At 40.9% G+C, this 23,977-nt stretch overlaps 1 protein-coding gene across 2 annotated transcripts in view; it reads right to left on the bottom strand.

Annotated features, from left to right (window-relative positions):
• The window catches only part of XDH (xanthine dehydrogenase), a 62,814-nt gene that overhangs the window by 33,180 nt on the left and 5,657 nt on the right, over nt 1–23,977 (bottom strand). For both annotated transcript variants that reach the window (XM_048509174.1, XM_048509259.1), the window contains exons 2-14: nt 21,989–22,046; nt 20,207–20,303; nt 18,464–18,572; nt 17,309–17,435; nt 15,615–15,676; nt 14,722–14,790; nt 12,903–12,968; nt 11,070–11,156; nt 9,873–10,014; nt 6,879–6,971; nt 4,390–4,541; nt 2,750–2,843; nt 1,927–2,036 (exon numbers count right to left, since the gene is read on the bottom strand). In XM_048509174.1, coding sequence (XP_048365131.1) covers nt 1,927–2,036; nt 2,750–2,843; nt 4,390–4,541; nt 6,879–6,971; nt 9,873–10,014; nt 11,070–11,156; nt 12,903–12,968; nt 14,722–14,790; nt 15,615–15,676; nt 17,309–17,435; nt 18,464–18,572; nt 20,207–20,303; nt 21,989–22,046 — 1,266 coding nt within the window. The remainder of the gene's footprint in view (nt 1–1,926; nt 2,037–2,749; nt 2,844–4,389; nt 4,542–6,878; nt 6,972–9,872; nt 10,015–11,069; nt 11,157–12,902; nt 12,969–14,721; nt 14,791–15,614; nt 15,677–17,308; nt 17,436–18,463; nt 18,573–20,206; nt 20,304–21,988; nt 22,047–23,977) is intronic.

The following is a 23,977-nucleotide window of genomic DNA, read 5'->3' as shown; positions in this document are numbered from 1 at the left end:
TCCTTGTTCTCCACAGCAGCCTAGGAGTTGGTAATTAGCTTTTAAAAAACCTAATCATGCACATCTTTCTCCCCTCATGTATATACTGGCTCTTAGAACTTGCTTTAACACATCAGGACTTTTTTCCTTTTTGCCATTGTCACAAATGACTTACAGCGACCCCATAGGTTTTCAAGGCAAGGAACATCCTGAGGTAGTTTGCAATTGCCTGCGTCTGTGTCATGACCCTGGTACTCCTTGGTGGCCTCCCATTCATGTCAGCCTTTATGCATCACCTCTTGACATATTTCCCATCTCTTAATGTCTGACAAGCTCTTGTAACAATCCTGCACCATATTTTAGAGTCCATTAAACAAAGTATGAAAATGGTAAACAGCTGAGAGCTACTTCACAGAAAAAAAGAGGAGAGAGATCAGCCTTTTTGAGCTGCTGAGAGCTTACAGAATCCTGGAGGGGGGATTGGTGGGGATGAGAGAAGGAGATATTTCTATAACATTTCTGTCCAATGTGCATGACTTCTGGTGAACCTTCAACCTAATATTAATCATAATGACAATGCTGTTTTCAACACTGTATCCTGTTACTTTGATTGTTTTGCTTTACTCTACAGGCCACAGGAATTCCCCTCCCTCACCATGTTCAGGTTGCAAGGCGAGGCCTATCTGAGTAAGCAGGTTTGGAAAGTGAGCAAACAGAAGCTGTTTTAATGGGAAGAAAGCAGTGCAGCTTTTGCGACTGAACAGCTAACACAGTTCTTAGTGCTTCAAGCCCACTTTGGGATGTTGAAAATGGCATGAAGCTGCAAACTTGTCCACAGGTTTTAATGTCAGTCTTAGAACTGGCAGGACATAATGTCATTTTCTATACGCATATTTCTATATGTGTGAGGAGGAGCATTTTTAATGAGGATACCCAGACTGGCAAACAGAATGAGAAAAAAATTAATTATCCCACTGTAAGAATTAAAATGGTAAATTTATCACTATTTTTTATGAAGGTTCAGAAAGAAAACCAGACCAGAGATTCTCTTCTGAGGGTGCAGCAATACTCAGAAACAATCCAAATTTATTTTAGCTTCATAGTGAGTAATTTCACGTAGGACTTCCAGCCAGCTGGCAACTGGCAGGAGACTGGAGGGAGAGGGCCATGGAGGGCACAGTTGGGCAATGATATTGTATCACTGAAAGTGACATCACACCATTCTAGAAAATTACAGGAACTCTATGAAGAAACTATCGTTTCCATCAGTTCCTACAGCAGAGTAATGTCACGGCCAGCTTTTCGCTGGAAGTGAAGTAACATTTTCATGCCAATGGCAATGATTTTTTTCCCCATTGGCCGTTGTAGCACCTGCAGGCAATAGGAACTGGGGGTGGGTGATCCGCCACCCTCAGCAAGTTGATGGCAAGCATAAGTTCATGTGATCAGTAGATAGTATCCTATCTTAGGTTGGAAGAAGTTCCTGAGGATCCTTACTCCAATTTCTCCAAAACAAGTGGTTCTTCCATGCAAAGAAGACCCACTTGCATTAACAAACTTTTTTCAAAAAAAAAAAGAAGAAGGATCCTTTGGCTTGAGAAATACTTCAAACTTTGCTTAGTGTAGTGGGAGGATACAGGCCAACACTCCATTCTAAATTATGCTATGGGACCCACTAGCTCTTAGGATGAATTCTGAACAGGCTGTCAAGCATATCCTGACAGTCAAACACTTGATTTTTTTTTAATGGAAACTAAGATTTTTAGGAAATAAATTCTGTATCTAAAGACCACTTTATTCGGATTTTTTGCACTCCCGTAAAATATTCTGACCATAACAGGCTTTCAAGAACAGGTGGATTTTTGCTATTTGTCTTCTCAGTAAAGCATAGCCAGTTAGTTTCTATTCAGCATTCTAAAACAATTCATATTCTGCCCATCACCTCACCTTCCTGCTGAAGGGTATCTCAACTGAGAGCAGTATTTCCTCAGGCTTTAGTTTAGTCTTTCTATAGCCAGTAAAGAATGTTTCATCCATCCTGACAGTCCTGCTGCCCTCTGTAAGGAAAGAAGAGAGGGAACACAATAAGTGGAATGTATAAGCAAATCCTCTCCCTCTCATACCAGCAATTATCATTCTCAGAAGCACAGCTGGCATTTTGTTTGCAAAAGAAGAGGCCTTAAACAGTTTATGCTTATGGGAAAATAAAGTCTAGCAATTACAGGGGGGGTGTTAGCTATCAAATTACAGATGACTTTTGGGAACCCCACGGGGTTTTCAAGGCAAGAGACATTTGGAAGTGGTTTGCCATTGACTAACTCTGTGTCATGACCCTGAAAGTACTAGCCAGGGTCAGGGCTCAAAGTGGCCCAAGGTCACCAGCAAGCTTCCATTCCATGAGGAAACCTGGGTTTCACAGGTCCTAGTCCAACACCTTAACCACAACACCCTGCTGACTCTCAATTACAGCTATACCACAAGTAAAATAAGATAAAATGAAGACTCCTAAAGTTTTGTTGGGCAGTTTGTTTGTTTTGAAGCCTGGATGGAATAGTTCCCTTCTGCAAAGGGAAACATTTCCCATTGGAAGGGGGAAAGCTAATACCCTGGGAAATTTTTTTAGTCTTTAAGGTGCTACTGGACTCACGTTTTGTCCTGCTACTACAAACTACTACAGCTGCTACCATAAAAAGGCTTTTTGTCTTAATTAAGGAAGACAAGGAAATTACTGATGACAACGCACCATGCACCAAAATGTAGAGTAGCTTACCATTTGACACCAAAGTCAGCCTGCTCCCACTTGCCATAAACACAGGATTTAGGTCAGATATTGGACTTGCAGTCATTATATTTCCCCCAAGAGCCTGAGGTCAAAGATACAACATGCACAATTTAGAAATCAAGTTCAGAAGATAGCACTGAAACAAAGTCTAGAGCACTTATGTGCACTTATTTTACAAGTCCTTTAAAAATGTTTCAGTGTACTTTACTTCTAGAATTAGAAATGTGAAGTTCTATAGATCATCTAAGATTACGTAATATGAAACTCTCAATTGGGTGAGTTATTTTAATTTTATCAAATTAATTGTATTGTACTTTTCTATTATCTTCTATTGTAATCCAATTTCTTAAATTCAATAAATTTTAAAAAAAACAAAGTCTGGAGCCTTCCTCCAATTTAAGTGGTTCTTTGGCCAATGGAAGAGCCACTTAAATTGGAGAAAGATTCCTTAATCTGAAGGAATGTTTTTTTGGAGAAGGGTTGAATCAATCCCTCTGCATTAATTTGCAATTCTCTGCTCATATATACATGATATGCTATTATTCAAAATTAATAAATTAACAAATGGCAAGTTTGGGCTGTGCTATCTATCATGTGTTAATTCATTATTCAAAGATGTTTAATACTGCCTTTAGCTGGATGTTCAGTCCATCCTCTGCCCTCAGGTTCTCAGCAGATATTTTAACTTGTCTCCAAAAAGGGAATGAACATGAAGTGCTGATCTGAATAATAGTAATCATTTGAAATCTAAAAATATAGCACTGTGTTAAGTTTTAGACCTCTTTTGATTTACAACTTCATCACTGAATTTACTCAATTCTAAAATTTTAATTTCAATTGTGATTCTCTATGTCATTAGTAAAAAAAAGAGAATGTACGGAGTGAATCCTAATCAACCTTATTCATTGAAATAATATTCAGATTAAAAATTAAGTTAAAAGTTTGAAAGATCCTGAGTATCCTAAATCCCAGCCTGGCAACAATAGCTGGGATTAAACAGCTTTTTAAAAACTGCATTAAAACTAATTATGTATCTTCCCCCTACAGACTTGTATCCACCACAAATTTCTGCTGACAGAAAGGATTTCCAACAACAAAAAGTAACGTCCATGTCTTCTGTACCCTGGTGCAGCACATTATGTCCCTCCAGATGCTGCTAATGGGACAGCAGACCTCCTGGAATAGCAGGAAGAAGTATATGTCGCAAGAGAGTGAAATTTGCTAAAAAAAATCACCCCCATTTTCATTGCAGAAACTCTTCACTGGCAAAGAGCTGGAGACGGCGGGGGGGGGGGGGGGAGCCACTGGTGACAGCTTGACATCATTCCCAGGGGGAAAAAAAACAGAAGTGATCACAGACCTATCTAGGAATGGCCAGAAATTCTACAGTAAAATTTGGTTTTCTTGGAAGTGACATCAGTGTTCTCCGGAGCTGTAGCAGATCTTGCAAGAAAAATATGCATTTGTAGAGAGGCACTTCACATGTTCTCTGGGCTGAGGCATACTGACAGGTTCTCAGTATGAAACCCATCAGTCCTGGCTCAAGCTGAATCCCAAATAAGAAGATTTCCTCTCACTCAATTTTGATTCCTTCTTATTTATCTTTCCCACTACTTGCAAGTACTTACAGCAACATTTCGGATTTGAGGCCCTGCAAACCATCTCAGTTGTTCTAGGACAGCCAAGAACACCTCTGTTTTGTAAGAGGGAAGATCGGCCACAGCCTTCCGTAGAACCATTTCCACATGGCTCAAAGTGCAAGAGGCACCAAAGGTGATTCCTGAAAGAGCAAAAACCAGATGGATTAGACCAATAGCTGTATTGTAAGATAGAGGCACTAGCACTTTGAGGGTTTTTTAAAATCTTGGTGACTAAGTTTTGGAATGTTAGAAGAGTTCAGAGTTTTATGTCCATCTCATGTATTTAGTGGTGTAACAGTAACACTGGGACATCAGAGATCATAGTTAGTGAAACAGTAAAGTTGTCAATATGCCAGAATTTTACTTCTGAGCCATTTTCAATCCTTGCCATGCACAAGGAAGTATAGTCCATATATACATGAATTAATGCATCACTGAAATAGACTGGATCCCTTTGTGATATATGGATGTGTGTCAATTCAGACACACATGCATCATGCACTGCAGGATGGATATCTTCCTCTTATAAGAACTACATGGATGATGGACATGGCTTGTACTGAATGTACTCATCAAGACGGTGTATGTATGTATCACATGGTGTTACTACAACTAGAAAGACAAGAGAGACCCATTTAAAAAAGCCTTTTGAACATGCTCAGGTTCACACTGATCCAGAGGTTTAGGCTAGAGTGTTATCAGTATGCTCACTTCACCCAGCTACATATGCTGATAGATGGTCATTCGGAGGCCACCCCAGATAATCTGGCCAGCTGCTTAGGCGTGGTAGTGAAATGCTTGTAAGACAGCTAGCTGAAGTTAACTCCAGCTGAGGTGGAGGTCCAGTGGCTGGGCTTGGGGGGGACCAAGTGGGGAGTGCCAGTTGCCAGTCCTGGATGGCAAGCAGATGATTACTGCATCAACAGTCAGGAGCCTGGGGTGCTCCTTGAAGCCTCCTTGTCAATGGAGACTCAAGGGACACATGTAGCTCACCATCTTCACAAAGCAAAATAACTAGCTCCCTATCTGTCTCAGACCAACCTAGTTGTGGTGATTCATGCAATGGTGACTTCTACACTTGTTTACTACAACTTGCTTTAAGCAGGGCTATCTTTGCACTTGCTCCAGAAGCTCCAACTAGCACAGGACCCCATGGTGATTGCATATTACACCAGTGTTCCGCTAGCTTGAGTGGCTCCAGGTGGAGTACTGGATCATGGTTCTGGTACTTACCTTCAGGCCCCTAAATGGTAAGAGACCAGCGTACCTAGAGGACTATCTCCCACTATGTCCCTTGAAGTGTGCTTCACTCAGCAAACAAAAATCAACTGGTGGTCCCTGACCCAAAAGATATCTGGCTAGCTTCAACCAGGGCCAGGGCATTTTCTTCCCTGGCCCTAGCCTGGTGGAATGATCTGCCTGGGCCCTGAGGGACTTAGCGCAATTCCAGAGGGCCTGTAAGACAGACCAGGCATACAGTTGAGGCAGCTACGGTTTTCCATCCCCCTTCCCTATCCTCATCCCCATCTGTTACTTGACATCAGCCATCTCTTCCCCTCGATGCCTGAGAAATTACATAGTCGGCATGGTAGGGGTTGGTATAATTGTGTTGTTCTGCTTTTTGGCTTTTAACTGTTAGTTATTTTTAAATACTGTTAGCTACCCTGAGCCTGTGAGGGGAAGGGGAAGGTACAAATCTAATAATAAATAAATATGTCCTGTCAGCAGCAGTAAAATGTAATATGGGGTAGATTTGGGAGAGACAGACCTACCCAGCCAAATGGAGCCATTAATACATTGATGCCCTTGTTTCCCTGTTCACTGTTCAAAATGGTCCTGAATTCAACTTCATGAATCACAAGTATTGTAGGCCTCTGTGCTATTGATGTCCTGAAGGGGTCATATGCAAAAGCAACAGAGAACAACGTTTCATATGGAAATAGAAGCCTGAGTAGCTGAGGCCCTTCCCTTACTGTCCTATGCTCAATATTTGTTTGGGGTACAATGCTCTGGTGCAGCTAGGGCTGCCAACTTCAGACTGAGAAATTCCTTGAGATTGGGGGGGGGGGGGGGGGGGGGGAAATTTGGTATGCCCTGGGATGTCATCATCAGTGTTGTCACATGGCTTCCAGTGTGGTCATATATACGTCTGAAAGAACCAACCATGGTAGGCATATGCAAAATGAATCCCAACTCCAGTTCTCTGCTTTACAAATTTTGTACAGCAAGCACAACATAGGAGGAAAAGTTCTACCCAATTGATAGAAATGAAGCCTTAAATGAATTATTAGTCACTAAACTTACATAATTTCCATTGTATTTTTGTTTCAAATTGCTCAAATAGATAACAATCAAAACATTTGGGTGGCAGGAAAAAACAAACAAACACCAGGAGACCTTTGTAATACCCGGCAATGCTTGCAGATTCCTGGAACTCTTTCCCAATTCCTTCAGGCAGTAAATAGGTTGTTACTTACCCTCTTCTGTGTGATGAATGGAGCTCATTTCTGGTATCCAAGTTGGTGCTATTATCACTGGGTACAGCATGTTCTTTAACTTCATTTCAATACCTTAAGAAAACAAAAATCCAATGAGGTCAGTGCTCACATGGCAGGCAACCAGAACTAGCAGGTTTCCCAATCAAAACAAGACTATTTCTGCAACAGTTTCATGACTCCTAGGCTGACTTTGAACTTTCTAAATGCTCCGTGGCTTATCCGGGAAGTGTACCTGCTGCGGGGCTTCTCACCATGCTTGTAGTTCCTCACTGCTGCCCGGCTCTTTCCTTCGGTCGAGTTAGGGCCAATGCGGGAAGCCCCAAATGGTTCCACACAAGCCCGGGGCTATACCATAAGCACCTCTTAAGCACCTGTAGTCTCTTTCATGCATGAGCAAGCAGCCTCCATTTCCTGCGTTCGGATTGGCTGAATCTTGCCCCATTCCCCCCACTCACTTTCATTATTTTAGTTTTACATGATTCTGAACACAAAACAGGCACTGAGAATCGACGCCCTCACCCCCCTCCCCGTCTAAAATCCTTGTGTGTGCGACGGGATCACCATCCTCCACCCCCCAGTCTAAAATCTAAATCTAAAATCCTTGAACGTGCGAGAGAATCGCCTCCCTCCCTTTCGAGACACCTGCACACGCCCCTTTTCTGCCCAAGGTTTCTCCCTCCTTTCTAAAAATCAGGTTTCTCCCTCCATTTTTTCTCAGCCATTGGTGAGGCGGGCCAGAGCAGCGAGGTGGGAAAACTGACCCCGTTTCTACTATGGAGGAGTTTTGCACGGCAATGGAAGCCTCAGGAGCCACAAAGGGGCATTTCAAAAGTACCTAACCTTTGCAGTTCAGGAAATTTGTGGAGCAAAGCTGCGGGGCAGCTCCAGAGCAGAAACATGGCAGCCACGCAGCAGCACCAGGGACAAAACACCTGATTGCATCAGGGCATTCCACGTGCCAACAGAGAGTGCAAAATCAGCCCTAAAGTGAAGATATGTGGCTTTCTCTGATACTGACCAGTGATGAAATTTGCATGGGCTAGTAATGAATTTTTCAGTCAAAGACCAATCAAATTTTCCCTCATATTCAGCAAGTTTGATGGGGCGGTATAAAAATCTAATAAAATAATAATAATAATAATAATAAATAACACTTTTGTTTCAATAGGTATCACTACATTATAGAGTGTGTCTTTACATTAGGGAATAAGCCCTTGAGACACAGACAAATTCAGGAAGGATTTCATAAAATCTAATTGGTTTGGCTACTACATACCCTTCACTTGCAACATGCAAGGTTTTCACTCACTCAAATTGTGTAGCGTCTAATGGCTGTAAAGAAAATCCAAACATCCCATGTACTGGAACAAATACCTGACACAGAAGGGGCATATGATCAATTCACCACAACCCCAGAAGGAAGGGACACAATGTTGTAATTTCTTATAGCATCTTCTGATATTCACGCCATACTTAAACATGTCACTGGCTGCTTTGCATGGATAGCAGCCCAGTTTGAATGAGATGATGTTCAAAGTTCAAAGGCTCATGGGCTTTTGCCTCAGCCACTATCACATTTAAATCAGGCCTCAGATAGCCATGCAAAGAGAATCATTTCATATCAAAGTTATACACAGTCACGTTTTGGTTCATTTCACCTCACCACACACATCCTACAACCATACGTACACACTGCCATTTTACTTCAGAGCACCACTTTTTAAAGTCTCCATCCAAACAGCGCAATTACCAGTATAGTCTCAAAAAGACAGCAGAGTTGTTGCAAGGGTATTTTAACTGATAGGCTGATAGGCCAGACCAAACTTGTAGTATGTGACAAACAGACCAAACTTGTAGTATGATTTAACTGATAGGCCAGACCAAACTTGTAGTATGTGACAAACAGCCCAATCCAGATGGGGAAGGGAAGCTCTGCGGCAGACGGGGACAGCATGACGAAGGTGGTGACGCACCAACTCCAAAGGAGTTTCAGGTGATGTAGGTAGGAGGGAAATTCAAAAAATCTCCTGCTACCCAAATAGCAACATAGACCAAACAGGCTTACACTTTTCAATTGCATGTCTGCAGCCAGGGAGCAGGGTGGGTTTTCCTGGGCTAGAAGCCCAATAGATGCCAACTGAAGCTGGCTCACCCCCAGAATGCCCCTGGCCCAACCCCTGCTGCTGCAATGTTCTCTCCTATGCAGTGTTGCTTCAGAGAGGTGGGCTTTTCCAGGTTGGAGCTGTGTGACACCCACCCACCAGAATCTTTATTTATTTATTTATTTTATTTATTTCTTAAATTTATATACCCCCCGATCCCCGAAGGGCTCCGGGCGGTGAACAACATTATTTGAACATCAACAGGAGCGGTCATACAAATATAAATACATAAGCTCCATCCCATAAAATAGCTTAAAACTCATAAAAACAGCGAATAACCATAATACATAATAACAACAAGAGGTGTCCAACCCCAATTTAAAACCTTCCCCCATGAGGGGGGGCGGTGGGGCCCCTCAGTATGAGGGGACCCTGATGTAACTGTCCCAGGCACAGAGCAGTGAGGGGGCACCGTTCAGCAGCTGGACACTCCAAAGGCCCGGTGGAACAACACAGTCTTGCAGGCCCTGCGGAACTCACCCAGGTCCCGCAGGGCCCGGACAGCTGGAGGAAGGGTGTTCCACCAGGCCGGGGCCAGTGCCGTAAACGTCCTGGCCCGCGTGGAGGCCAGCCGCATCATAGAGGGGCCGGGGATCACCAGTAGGTTGGCCTCTGCAGAACGCAGGGGCCGAATTGGGACATATGGTCCCAATTTGCTCTCTCCACCAGGATAAGTGCCACTGGGTAAACATGCTGGCGCGAGCCACTGTTGCTCCCAGGACTCCTTTTGCCACCTCTCTGGATTGGGCTGAAAGTCAATTAAAATCATTGTGGTTGAAAAGTCAAGCAGGGATTTAGTTCTTGCTCTTACCCACTTCAGTATTCCCTACCACAAGCTTGGCATTGGGATACTCAGCTTTGAGGGCCACTAGTTCCTTGAGTGTTGAGGGCTGAAACCACATCACCCGTTCACCCTTGAAGCACAGCTGTTTCTGAGGGTTGTTTTTGTGGATCTGTGAAAATAACACTGGATTTAGCTTTACTCATGAACTACTGTCCTGACTTAGATGGTCCAGGCTAGCCCAATCTCATCAGATTTTTGAAGCAAAATGGGATTCGCCCTGGTTAGTAATTGGATGGGAGACCACCAAGGAAGTTTTGGGTTGCTGCACAGAGGCAGGCAATGGCAAGTCCCCTCTAAATGTCTCTCACCTTGAAAACCCTTCAGGGTCACCATAAATTGTCTGCAACTTGATGACACTTCATATCACCACAAGTGAAAAACTGACTAGAGAAAGGAATCTGGGCTGTGTTTATTCTTGCTATGCCACAACTTGCATTTTTGTGTCAAGCCCATAGGGCACGTGGGAGGGGACCCTAAAAATAAATTATACTTACACCCCTATGATAAGGCATGAGCAAAAATAAAAAAGAAAAGACAATAAGACCTTGTATTCTTGTGACACAATAATCTTGCATCATCATAGTGACATCCCTCCTATAGTTTGGGAGTTGCTGAAAACTGACCCCAAAGGGATGTAAAATATTTAAATTGTCTTCACCAGTCTATGTCACTTCGTATTCAGTGTCCTCTCCTGCAAAAAGGGGATTCTGATGTATAGATACACACCACTTGTCACTAAAATACATTCTTTCCAAATAAAATGAGGAGGAGGAGGGGGTGAAATACAATCAACTCAAGCAAGTAAGTGTCAAAACAAGAAACAACAAATTTAACTCAATTGATGCTTTTCTGCTGATGCAACTAAAAGGAGGTGCCAATCATTCCACATTGGGACAGATAGAAAAAAACTCCTCTATCTCTGGGCCATAATCCTGGTTTGAATCAGGATCCCGTGTGATTCCTTTTTAAAAGAAAATATGCTTCAGAGCTTTATACACTCAACTCCCGCCATGATGACAGTATACGTGAACAAATCAGACGTCTATTGCGACAGTATTGGCTATAATAATGTCCTTAATCTATATGCAAAAATTAACAAGGGCACCAGAATTTTCCCTAGAGGAGAAATGTCTCCAGAATAATGTTAGGAAAAAATGTACCTACCAGCAACTCTGGTGGGAATATAGGCTCCTGTGTAGGGTCTAGAGGCTGGAACTCAGCAGTGTTGAAGAGAGCTGATGATACCATTGCCTACCAATGACAAACAGATATCTATTGACCTCACTGCTGAAGAAGATTGTTCTTTCTTCTTTTAACCAAGAATGTTTTCCTTTCATTCCAAAAAGAAATTAATACATATTAGCCTAACAAATAGAATTAGTATGTCCTAGGACCTTGATCTTCATTTTTAATTTGATTAAATATTTATACCCTGCTTTTCTTCCCAATGGGATCACAAGGGCCTTGAAGAAGCATTCTCCTCCATTTTACTTTCACAGCAACCACCTTATGTAGTGAGTAGGGCTAAGAGAAAGAGAGTGAGACTGGCCTAAGATCACCCAACCAATTTCTGGGGAAGAAGAGGGGATTCAGACCTGGGTCTCCCAGATCCTATTCTGGCATTCTAACCATTGCACTACACTGTCTCTTTTATCTGAGTAGATCCCCCCCCCCCAAATAGCAGTAAGGAACTTAAACAAGTGGAATATTTGTCTGAATAGCAATGACCATATAACTCCTTAATATATTTGTCAGATCATGGAGGGATAAACAGATTACACCGCAGCATCAGTTTAAGAGCATCCCAACCCACTAACCCCCACAGCACTGTCAGAAAAAGTCATGCAGGGTCTCAGCCCATCCTTGCCCTTTCCACAGAACTTTCTTCAAGTGTTTCAAATTGATTGGCTGTCCTCTCCCAGTGTTACAAATTGATTGGCTGTCCTCTCCCAGTGTTACAAATTGATTGGCTGTCCTCTCCCCTTTGGAATGTCAGTGTTTTGGGATGTCAGTGACCATGGTTCGATTTGTCAATTTCCTACTGGCCTTTGTCAGTTTCCTGCTTTTTGCCTTCTGGTGTGAGAGCCTCCAAGAACTAGAGTCAGTGTTGCACTGTTACTGACCAGAGCACCACTTCATAATAGAAAAATAGATTATACAACTAATCTTCTGCTTTGCTTCAGGATTAATATAAAGGCTTGATCTGCTGATCCTGGTGTTGTACGGAATGTTGTGTGGTTTCCAGGCTGGTGTTGTATGTTTATGTGTTTTTATTGAATTGATTTATAATTTTAAATGTTGTTTAATGGGATCACATCATTCCAATTCTGAGGAATCTGCAGTGGCTTCTGATGCATTACCAGCCCCTATCCAAATGCTGGTTCTAACCTACAAAGGCCTAAACAGCTTTGGTTCTGGTACCTGAGAGAGAGCATCTGCCCATACATTCCTGCCTGAACACTGAGGTCAGAGCGGGAGGCCTGCCTGGCTTTCCCACCCTCTTTAGAGGTGAGGGGGTGGGGGCAGCACAGAGGGCCTTCTTAATAGTGACCCCAGCACTGAGGAATGCCCTCCCACTAAAGGTCCACCAGGCACCTATTCTCTTGGAGTTTCGGCACCTGGCAAAGACCAAGGAATTTGACTCATTCAACCCCCCTACTCAAATGGGGTGGGATTTGAGGTGTCCTATATACTCCTCCCACGTTGGGAGTGCTTGTATGGGAGTTTCAGTTTAGAATGTTTTATAGTTTTAAGATTGCTTTTATAGTGGTTTTATTGTCATATTGTATGATATTTTATTATGGGGTTTTATTGTAACCCACCCTGAGACAATTGTAAAGGGCAGGGAATAAATCTAAATAAATCAATAATTCAAATGTTTTCTCATGTTTGCTCCCTTGAGGATCTGATCAAAAAGTTTTAAATGAATGAATAAATAAAGCACTAACAATAAATAATTTGAGAGAGAGCAAATACCAACAGATCTGGAAGACTTACTGTATAATCTTTTGCATTCATGCAACAATCTGGACCATTGATTTTTCTTTCACTGCACCCCCGACCCTAATGGGAGGGGAAGAAAGAGAAATATTGTAATGAAATGGAACAATTTTTCCTGCTTAAAGACAAAATAACATTAGTTATTCCTCCTGTATTTTTCATAGATAGCTAAAAAGATTTAAATAAAAATTTTCAGTTATTTGGGGCTGAGAAAGTTCATGGCTGTCCTTTTTCTATACTTTTATTTCCTTTAGTTTACTATGAAACCTGAATGTCAACTATTGAATCTTACAGTGCACAGAGTAACGTATGAATAGGAGTATTATATTTGTATACTTTGTTTACACTATGTAGATACATGTTATGTTGTACTTATGATTACAGAACACCTGCGTATCTGGCTGTATATAAAAAATACTGCAAGAGGAGTTCTCTGAAGAAGAGTATTCTTGAAAACGTCAATTATGTACAAGGCATTCAGAATCTAGAGCCTTTGATGCTGGATATATGCCCATACGGATTTACCCTCTTAGCGCCGAGCCTCAGATTAGGGTTCCGTCGGGTTTATACATGTCCTCTTCACTCCACAGTAGCTGGAGGTCCCCCAGAAAGGGTTCATCATTTATTATTATTTTTTCCTTCTATTTGATAGAAACTGATAACGTTTGGAAGATCGTCTGAGCAAGAGTCTTTTTGCTCTGGAATGTATACCAATTATCATTATTGAACTTATGAATGAACTTATTTATGAATGAATTTATGTGAATCAATTTATTTCTTCTGGCTATTATACTCCAGGGACGGAGTCACTTTATGTTACACTAGCAATTCAAGCTGTTATTGGTATTATTTGATTGTGTATTTCTCATTACTATTGCATATTAATGCCTTATAAGTGCTTTTGCACTAGACTTTATAGAGTGATTATTTCATTTACATGTTCATAAATATGGAGTTGCCAGAGCTTAGTGTGTGTCACTTTGCATTGTCCTCCTGGATAAGGAAGGTCCTCAGCAGGCTTTAATGCCATAGAGTCCATCCTCCAAAGCAGCCATTTTCTCCATGGGAACTGATCTATGTCATTTGGTGATCAGGTGTAATTTGTGGATATCTCCAGGCCCCACCTGGAGGTTGGCAGCCCCAATTGCTGAGATTACTTGGCTATTTGTTTATACCTCTGTTCCTTGAAGGACTTCATCATGACATACATAAGTCTTACCTCCTCTAATTGCATCTTTACAAAGAACTATTGACATAAGTTAGGCTGAGAATGAGTGATTCCCCCAAGGTCATCCTATGGGCTTTATGGTCAAATAAGGATTTGAACTTAGGCCTCACTGTTTCTCAGACAACAGTGTAGCCACTACACATCTACATCTATGCAGAAACCCCAATCCTACTTCCTGAGAATTAACAGAAGTTTGCACAAAGAGTTTTGACTATACACTTATACTGGTTTAACAGTTGCTTTTTTCTCTCCAGGGAAATCCTGGGAACCACAGCTGTAAAGAGGCTACAGACCAAAGAATTCTTAGCAACTGAAACTACAGTTCCCAGTATTCTCTTTGGGAAGTCATGATGCTTAAACTAATATAAAGTTTGCCATGCTGACATCCTTTGGACATCTCAGAATGGGATTATTAAACAAAATGAATTCTCTCCTCTGGGAAATTTTTATGGAGAATTTGGAGGGAAAGTTTCCATTCCACTAATGGTTCAGGCTATTGCATTCCTTCATGGCAACAAACTATTTACCAGTGCAAGAATCCATATTCTAGCAGAAGACTTTACAGCATAACATATTTATCCAACTTACCACAATGTTTTCCTTTCCAACCATGCAGCAGCCTAGTCCATTAACATTCCCTCCACAGCATTTCCAATCCTAAACAGAAAGGTTTTTTTAAAGTTTCTCAAAAAAAAAACACGCATTTTCCAAGAATCATTTTAGCTCCTTCCTGAGGCACATGGAGCACAAATGTCCCTTGTAAGCTTGGTCTAGATCTGGGTTCCATCCCTATCACTCCCTCCAGGCAACCCAATGGAGGTTAAGTATGCCCCAAAAGATCACCATTATTGAAGAGGCAGTAGCACCTTTTCCCTGGAGCCATGGTTCCTCTTCACCTGGCTCCTGTTTGCAATGTAGTCTCCCAGTTCTCATCAACCAGTCAAACAGTACATGCCACACCACAGTTTTAAGGCTCTTCCCAACTAGCAGCCCCACCCCACAACTTCAGCCCACTAGCCCCCACCTCCAGTGTGAATCCTGGAGGCCCAATGGCATACCCTCTCCCCTCAGGACAGCTGCAGCTGCTAACTAGCCTCTCTTCACCAGCTGCATATCCAGCCACACACAACACACCCCTTTGCCTCTCCATCTCTTTGCCTTCTGCTTTTTGTGATGGGGTCCCTCTCATTCCTCCTCAGGTACAGAAATCCCCATCTCGTCTGGGGGTGGCCCTGATCTGCTGCTTTCCTGATAGGCATTACTAGACCATGAATTTTGATATTAGAAGGAATGGTGAAGAAAATATTGTAAAATGCAATAGACTCAAACTGCTTTATGATTGTTAAGGAAGGGAAGAACAGGTTGGAAGGAGTTTCCAAAATATATGATCTTTCAGCATTCTAGCTATGTGTTAGCTATGGGCTAAAATCCTCTCTAACTCCATCAGAAACTTTTAAAAGACAATATTTTTAGCCACTCACTTTTGCAAAGGTTCTGTACCCTTCCAGAATGGGCCTGTATCCTGTACAGCGGCAGAGATTTCCTGTGTTGCCAAATCAGGTTGCAAACGTCAGAGTCAATTAATAGGAGAAAGAAGACTGCTACTATGGACAGTACTAAACATTTGTATTCAGAAGGGGAACTCTGAGAAAGCATCATAAACTCTCTAGCTCCCAATTGAAATGATTGAATTTTTCATCATGTGATTCTCCACCAATGGTTCTTTCCAAATGTATCTCCTGCTTTTCTGCATGATAGCAAATCACCTCTGATTCTCACTTGCCTTGTAAGGTCATTGCTGAGATTAGCATAAATTGATTGTGACAGCACTTACACATATTTCTACATGATGAACAGTTCTTTGTTTAAAAAAATGAGTTTCAGTTGTTTTGTGAGGACTAAGTTGTCCCAAAAATAACAAAACCAAGCTGTAGATGACTGGACATTCTAAACTGTTTGATCTCAATTTTTTTGTAAAAAAAATTCAGTGGGGTGACAGTGAATGAACATCTCTTTTTGAGTCATTGCCATCAGTTTCAGTTCACTTCATTTTTGTTGCTGTTGTTGATGCTTTTATGCTTTGCTGTTGATATTTACATAACATTTCTACAATGTTTATAAACAGAAATATGCAGAAATATCAGTTAAAATTCATATTTTTACAAACAGGAGTTTTATAGGGAAAAGTGCAATTAATAGAAAAGGTATAAAACTTGTGAAGTCACATATCTATCATTTCACTCTAATTCAAACTCAAACTGTCAACAAGTATTTCTGTCATAATCTCTCTCTCTCTCTCTCTCTCTCTCATACATACACACACACAGATAGAATGAGATAAAAATATGGGAAGTATTTTTTCTTTAACAACTACAATGCAAAGTAAAAATAAGAACTTTTTGTAAGTATCACAGTTTTAATAATTCCATCAGATTTCCTTGACCACATAGATCAAATCCCAAATAACTACTATGAACTATTTAATATGACACTTCTAGGATACAAAAGGATGTATAATCCTTTTTTCATTCATGGGACAGGGAACTGAAGTTAAGAAACCAAGGTTTACTCAAGGACAGCCAATGAGTTCTCAGTAGAAGAGACCAGTTTTGCCACATATCTTGAGCCAGACATGGTAATCCTATTGAACCACATAACTTTGTTTGCAGAATAAAGTGTACTCTCATGGCTAAGAGAACTATGATAATTTGTGATCCAGGTGTCAAGAAAGTCTTTGAGATTAATGTAAAAAGGTCCCACTCTCAGCAAATTAAAAATGAAAGCCTGGCTTTTTCCCTATATTGTTGCTTATTTAAAGTGAGCAAAGATTGCAATTTTCAATATTTTTTCCCCCAACAATCCATAAGATACACTTGGAGCAGATGCTGATCAGGGTGAATCTAGCTTTCCACTTAGTAACTAAGTGGAATTTAGTAAGAATTCTTTTCTGACTATTTTGAACTGTGTAGCTCAGCTTTTCACAATTTTCAACACCACCAGAGCCCTTCAGGGGTGGGCAGTATATGAAATGTAATAAATAAAAATATGTCACATATATTCATGAGAGTTTTAACATAAGAATGACCATACAAAGTAACTATCCAACACCAAACCAAATTGGGCTGGAAAAAAGGCAAGAAAAGGCTCAAATTAATAAAATAAGAAAAAACTGTACCTTGAAATGCATCTTCAATCTCTTCCATTTTGGGTTCAGATTGATTACGAAGAAGTGTATACATAGACATTACAATGCCTGGGGTGCAGAAACCACACTGGGATCCATGACTTTTTGCTATTCTTTCCTGAGATGGAGAGAACAAAAATTCATCTTAGCCTGATTCCCTAAATAATGTACTATTCCCATAGTGTTTGCTAGATTGGTTGATCTTTCCCAACAGAATAAGCAGAGACAAAGAATTTCTAAAGAACAGAAGTACATGGGGGGAAAGTACGAACAAATCTAAGGGCAAAACCAGATGACGCAAGTGAAAATTCATTCCCAGAGATCCAGAGCACTTTTTCTCCTTGGCAACCAGCAGACCTGGTGAGTCCTGGTTCAGAGTGGTATGAGATCCTGTCAACACTGTTTTCTCAAACCCAAACAGTCCTCCACAGTTGCTTTTCTTCTGTTGGAAGAAGAATACAGTCACCATTCAGGCAATCTGCATTTTTCCCCCACTAGAGCCAATAGTACATTATTTGGAGTCAGGAAAGCAGCATAAGGAGGAAGAATTATACCCACTCCCACTATATCACAATTCCAATTCAAATCAGGGCACCTCGTGACTGTTATTTACCTTTTTAAAAACCCAAGCACAAAAATTCTGGAGATCAATCACAACTTCCAGTGTCTTATCAGGTCCACGTCTAGTCCAAGTCCTCAGCACTAAGGTGCATCATTAACCATAGGGGAGAACTATGGCCTTCATGCTCAGCTAGAGGGATTCCTGAATGAGACGCTGAACTGGATGGGTTTAATGTACAGACATTCAAAATTAGCCTAAGGGACTATATTTATGTTGTGCCACAGGCAGGAAACAACCTGCGTGCAAGCCCACTGTACCCAATAGGAGATTTCCAAATATGATATTCCAGGAAAAGAGAATGAAATTCTTTTCAAATATATGGTGACAGTGGTAAGAATAACATGTGCAACAAAATAGAAAGCAGATAAAGGCCCCATCTATTAGAATGGAAGAACAAATTACCTGAATATGCTGTCATGGCATAACTAACATCTCATATACATAACAAACTAATATTGGAACAGAACAGATAATACTAGTGGCCAGATGCTTCACTAAAATGTAGTTACAATGCTATAGCTTACCTGTACAGGGTGTAACCTTGTCTTTGTGCTTCCAATGCCTTCAACGGTAGTTACTGCTACATGGTGAAGGGCACATATAGGGAATAAACAAGCATTGGCAGAATAGTGTCTAAATCCATGAGTCAAGGATATTTTTCACTTTGTATAGTCTTTTGCAGGTACTTCCCAACAAGGCCAATGCAATCTTGTAAAACTTGCTCAGACAGCATTGGCCAAGAAAAAAACTTTGATGTAAACTTTGTAATAAAATGTGATTGATAAAAATAAATCCATCCTATCCTATGATCCCCACTCAGCTACAGTCAAAGTATTAAACACAGCTGAAAGCCCAAGACATTGGATGTGGCTGTGCATTGTGCCATCTACACAGGGAGACAAAGGAAAGGTGATAGGCAGATCTTCACCTATTTGCAGCAGATGCAGATTTCATTTGGATGCTTTAAATATTGATGTGTGTCCCGATACAGGATGGGACCCAGATAATTATTCACATTTATATGGCTCCTTAAGCATATCTAAGAAGACCATCAGTGCTCAGAAGCCTCCTCTGACACATAAAACATGTATGCAGCTCTGCTCCCACACATCTCTGTAGCTGGATCAGAACAGTGATATATGGCCACAGGAAACATGAACACATTGTCTAGTTATTCTTCCAAATGGCAAATATATTGCAAGGTTTCTTTCTAAATTAATCCCAGAGCAATTTCTAAATTTCTAAAATTTAAATTCTTGCTCCTGGAAAAGGAAAAATAAGAGAAAGGAAGTGATAGAAGATAGTCTGCTGGAAGACTCGAGAAAGAGAGTCAATGAACAGTCAAAATATTCAGTGCCAGTCATTTGGATGTTACTTTTAGAATGATGACATTAGAAGTCTGCCTCATTAAAATGCTATAAATTTAACAAAGTATAATAAATTACAGTTACTTTTTTTAATCTGATGTCCAGCAGCCCCTCAGGGGGGACAGCCAAAATGGTTGGTGGAGGCAGCGGGTCAGTACAGCTGTGACGTGTGGCTAGGAGCCCAGTCCATTGGATGGGGCTACCCATTGGCATTAACAAATTGAGACAGCAGCAGAGCAGAATTTGTCATTGTTGGAGAAAAATAATAGAATGCATTACAATCAGAAAATCTTGCAGTAGGGTCATCTGCCATTCCTGCAAAGCCAAATATTTGCACACAGCAACATCCTGTTAGCAGTGATAGCCAAGGCACAACATAAAAGTTATCATCAGACCACAATTGTGCAATATACTCGAAAGAGATGTTTTCTTTTTTTAAAATCTTCTTCACAAAAGAGAGGTTCCAAAATTCCTGGAAATCTGGAGTCTAGGCAGGGCAGAGTTTGGCAAGGGGAGATCTTAGTGAGGTATAATGCCATAGAGTCTACCCAGCGGTGGGATTCAAATATTTTAACAACCGGTTCTGGTGGTGGGATTCAAATAATTTAACAACTGGTTGTTTACAAGCACCATTTTAACAATCGGTTCTGCCGAAGTGGTGTGAACCTGCTGAATCCCACCACTGAGTCTACCCCTCAAAAATGCTATATTCTCAAGGGGAAGTGATTCTGGAATCCAGAGATGAGTTGTAATTCTGTAAGATCTCCTGGCCCCACCTAAAGATTAGCAACCCCAGGAGGAACAGAATTTAAACAATAGCATTTCCCCACTTATGTAATTGCTTTGAAGATGCCTTTTATACTAGGTCTGTTCTTCCAGTTAACACATTTGAAAGGATACACGATTTTCTTTTGGAAACAGTCAAATTTGGAAATCATAACAGTGCAGGCACCACATCCACCTTCACCGCAGCCCAGTTTGGTTCCGCATAAGCTCACTTACAGAACATAGGTTAAGAAAAACATACCAACAAAGCAAAACAATTTGAAATGCTTCTATAGCCAGTATTCCTTGCAACAGGATCAAGTTTAACTTTGATTTACCAACAGAAACTGAGCTGCCTTTCATAGACTTCCTTGAGTCCATAACAAAAGCATTAATGCGGCCAAACTTTTCCTGGTACACTCTCAAGCCATTTCTGCTCCTATGTGAGAAACCTAGAAGCTAAATGTCAGCAAAAAATTGATTTTTTAAAAAAGTATGCAGGCTTTATCATTTGTTGAATAGTATACAACAAAGATATCGTATATAGAAAAAAATGTTATCCTTCAGAATTCCTGAATCTGGTGAAGGGGTCAGTTAAAGGAGAAGAAATGCTGAATTGGTTTAAAGCATAAACTGTACTTATTTGATTCTATCAATGAAGTATGACTAAGACAGGATAATATGATTAGCAATGGCAGTAATTATACAGCATGTTTATTTCTGAGGAAAAAATAATCCTTGATTGTGTGACAAATGTGGTTCTTTTCAAAAATATTCTGAATTCCAATTAGCACCATACAATCATGTGTTGCATCTGAAGCTAGACAAGATAGCTTTTTATAAGGAAACTAACTTTTATTGGGGAATTCCCATATTTATGAATCTCATTCTAAAATGTCATATCAGGTTTAAATTAAACGATAACAGTCGTAACTGCTCTAATAGATACTAATCTGTAGCTGAAATGTCAGAAATTCAATCTCTGTTCAGGATTTATTTTCTTTTTTTTTCTTAATGTTTGTGTTTATGCATTAAATCATATAAAGAGCTGATCTGCATGGTCAGGCACTACATATGAAAAGTTTAATGGAATTGTGTGCTGGTGTAAGGGCTGCAACTATCAACTGGTCACCAGAGCTGAGTGATTTTTTTACTTAGCAGTAGCAGAGACCAAGTTGGGACTATAGTGGACTCTATGATAGAGCTACAATGCCATCAAAGTAAAGGGTAGACACACTATCAGGTAAAACAAATATACTATGCAGCTCATTTCGGCCTGAACCTGCTTTGATAAGGTAAGAACCTGCTTTGATAATGATAAGATTCTTCCCTTCCCATCCTTTGGAACATGAAAGGCATGTTTCAGCTTCAGTCAACCCAAGGAATCTGTCTTAATATCAATGTTTAGTTCATTCTGTACCCAGTTTTGACCCAGATACAATTCCCAGCTCTGGATTGGAAAATTCCTGGAAACTTGGGGGAAGGGTAGAGCCTGAATAGGGTGAGGCATGGGGAGAGGAGAGGAGAGACCTCAGTGGACTATAATGCCACTTGAGTCTGCTTTCCAAAGCTGCCATTTTCTCCAGTTGAACTGATCTCTCTAACCCAGAGACTAGTTGTAATTCTGGGAGGTCTCCATGCACCACTTGAGAATGGCACCCCTAGACCCAGATTATGATGCCACACATCAGAGGCCTAATCCAGCTCCTCCAATGTTTCCAGTGTACAGACGAGAGGATCTAATCCATCCTTTTAAAAAAGTTTGCTATGGTGTGTCTGCGAGTATCCAATTCACAATCATGAACAATAGCATGAGGGCTGCTGGATCAAAGACTTCTAGAATTTGCATAATCAAATTTGGGAGATGAAATATTTTAATTTGAACTATGAAATATTTTAATTTGAAATGTCAGATACGTTTCCTTCGAAGATAAGTTAGCAGAGTAGTTTCTGGGTCTACATTTTTCTCCACCACCTGAAAGACAAAAAATATATATAAAAATGTATGTATATATACACAAATCACAGTTAATGTCAGAAACAAGGAGGATGTGGCTATTGATCAATGGTCAATTTAATTTTAAACATATTTATATGCAAACTTGGATTTTGATAAAATCCCACAAGTATCATAAGAACATAAGAACAAGCCAGCTGGATCAGACCAAAGTCCATCTAGTCCAGCTCTCTGCTACTCGCAGTGGCCCACCAGGTGCCTTTGGGAGCTCACATGTAGGATGTGAACGCAATGGCCTTCTGCGGCTGTTGCTCCTGATCACCTGGTCTGTTAAGGCATTTGCAATCTCAGATCAAGGAGGATCAAGATGGGTAGCCATAAATCGACTTCTCCTCCATAAATCTGTCCAAGCCCCTTTTAAAGCTATCCAGGTTAGTGGCCAATGACTGTCCATGAAAACAATTCATTAAGGGCAGCAAAAGAGCAATAAATCACAGACTTAAAAGACAACAAGCAAATAGCAGTGACAGCACATGGAGACTTCCTAGGTATCAAAGGCAGTCTCAATAAATAGCTTCTGTACCGTTGCTTGGCATTTAAAGGACTGATGCAATTATAGCCCTTGTGTTGAGAGGGCCATGGTTCACTGTGCTTCCCCAACCCAGGAGCAGTGGTAGGATTCAAATAATTTAACAACCAGTTCCGAAAGGCCTCAGTGGTGGAATTACAACCATTCTCTGAACTAGACAAAAAAAATTAGCTACCAGTTCTACCGAATAGGTGCGAATAGGCTGAATCCCACCATTGCCCAGGCGGCATGGCAAAGAAGGGTCTCCAACACAAATTTCAGCACAGAGGTATGGGACATGATTGCCAGTTGGCAATGGGCCTGGGGATCTCCTGGAATTACAACTGATCTCTAGATTACAGACATCGGTAAGCCTGGAGGGGGAAAAGTTGGTTTTAACAGTGAACTATAAGACATTATATAACAAATTGAGGTCCCTTCCCCCTACAAACTCTCCCAAGAATCTTTGCCAAAAAAACCTCTGAGTATCCCAACCTGAAAAGAAGGTGGTCCTTTGTATATCCTTTCCCCAGGCCATTTTAGGATTCTATCTGTTAGGAAATGTTTAAAAATTGTTTTGACTGACCACATTTTACTGTCATTTCTGTCAAGATATCTGTCCTTGTTGTGATGCACTGCTGAGCATGCTTGAGTATTTAAGTGGCACTGTAAGGGAGATTCCTGTTGTGGGGGCCCACTAGGACCAAACAAAACTCGACATTTCTTCTCTGGCTTTTCCTTGGAGACCAGGATTGCAGTCTACCTGGCTTGGGTAGGTTTGCTAGTTAAATGTTGTATGCCTACTTGCTTTCAAAAAGCAGTTTAGCAGCTTGCAGAAGCACAAGCCCTTTTCATGATGCTGCATCAATTGCAACCCACAGGATTAGGTTGGTACTTTCTGTCAACATCAAACTGCCATTTTTCTTCCTACATACAGCACAAGAAAGGTAGGGCACGAGTAAACATGTTTACTTCAACCAGGTTGACTTTGTGGCAACCAGAATTACACAGAACTCCCACAATCTTGGTGTCACATGTGATCTTGCCAGCCTTATTGCCACACTTCAGTCGGCACCTTTCTTAATAGGCACATTTCCAGTGTTTTCCTTTTACTCTTTTCCTGTGATCTTATCCCATTCATTGGGTTCTGTCTTCCCAGTTTTATTTTAAACTTTAAAAACTGAGAGAAATTATACAAACTAGTTACATGTGTTCAAATTTACAACATTTGCACAATTTATCCTTTTTACTGTATTTGAAACTTTGGGTTTAAAAAAAAGCTGCCCTTGCATGTCAGTAAATGTTGAAACAGCAGTGGTGGTGACTGGCACAGCTCCATGGCCTGACCAGCTCAGCTAGATATAAAGAAAAGTCACCAGCA

This window comes from Sphaerodactylus townsendi, linkage group LG01, assembly GCF_021028975.2.
Source record: "Sphaerodactylus townsendi isolate TG3544 linkage group LG01, MPM_Stown_v2.3, whole genome shotgun sequence".
Lineage (NCBI taxonomy): Eukaryota > Metazoa > Chordata > Lepidosauria > Squamata > Sphaerodactylidae > Sphaerodactylus > Sphaerodactylus townsendi.
Note: the sequence above shows the minus strand (reverse complement) of the source record. Positions and strands in the feature narration are given on the sequence as shown.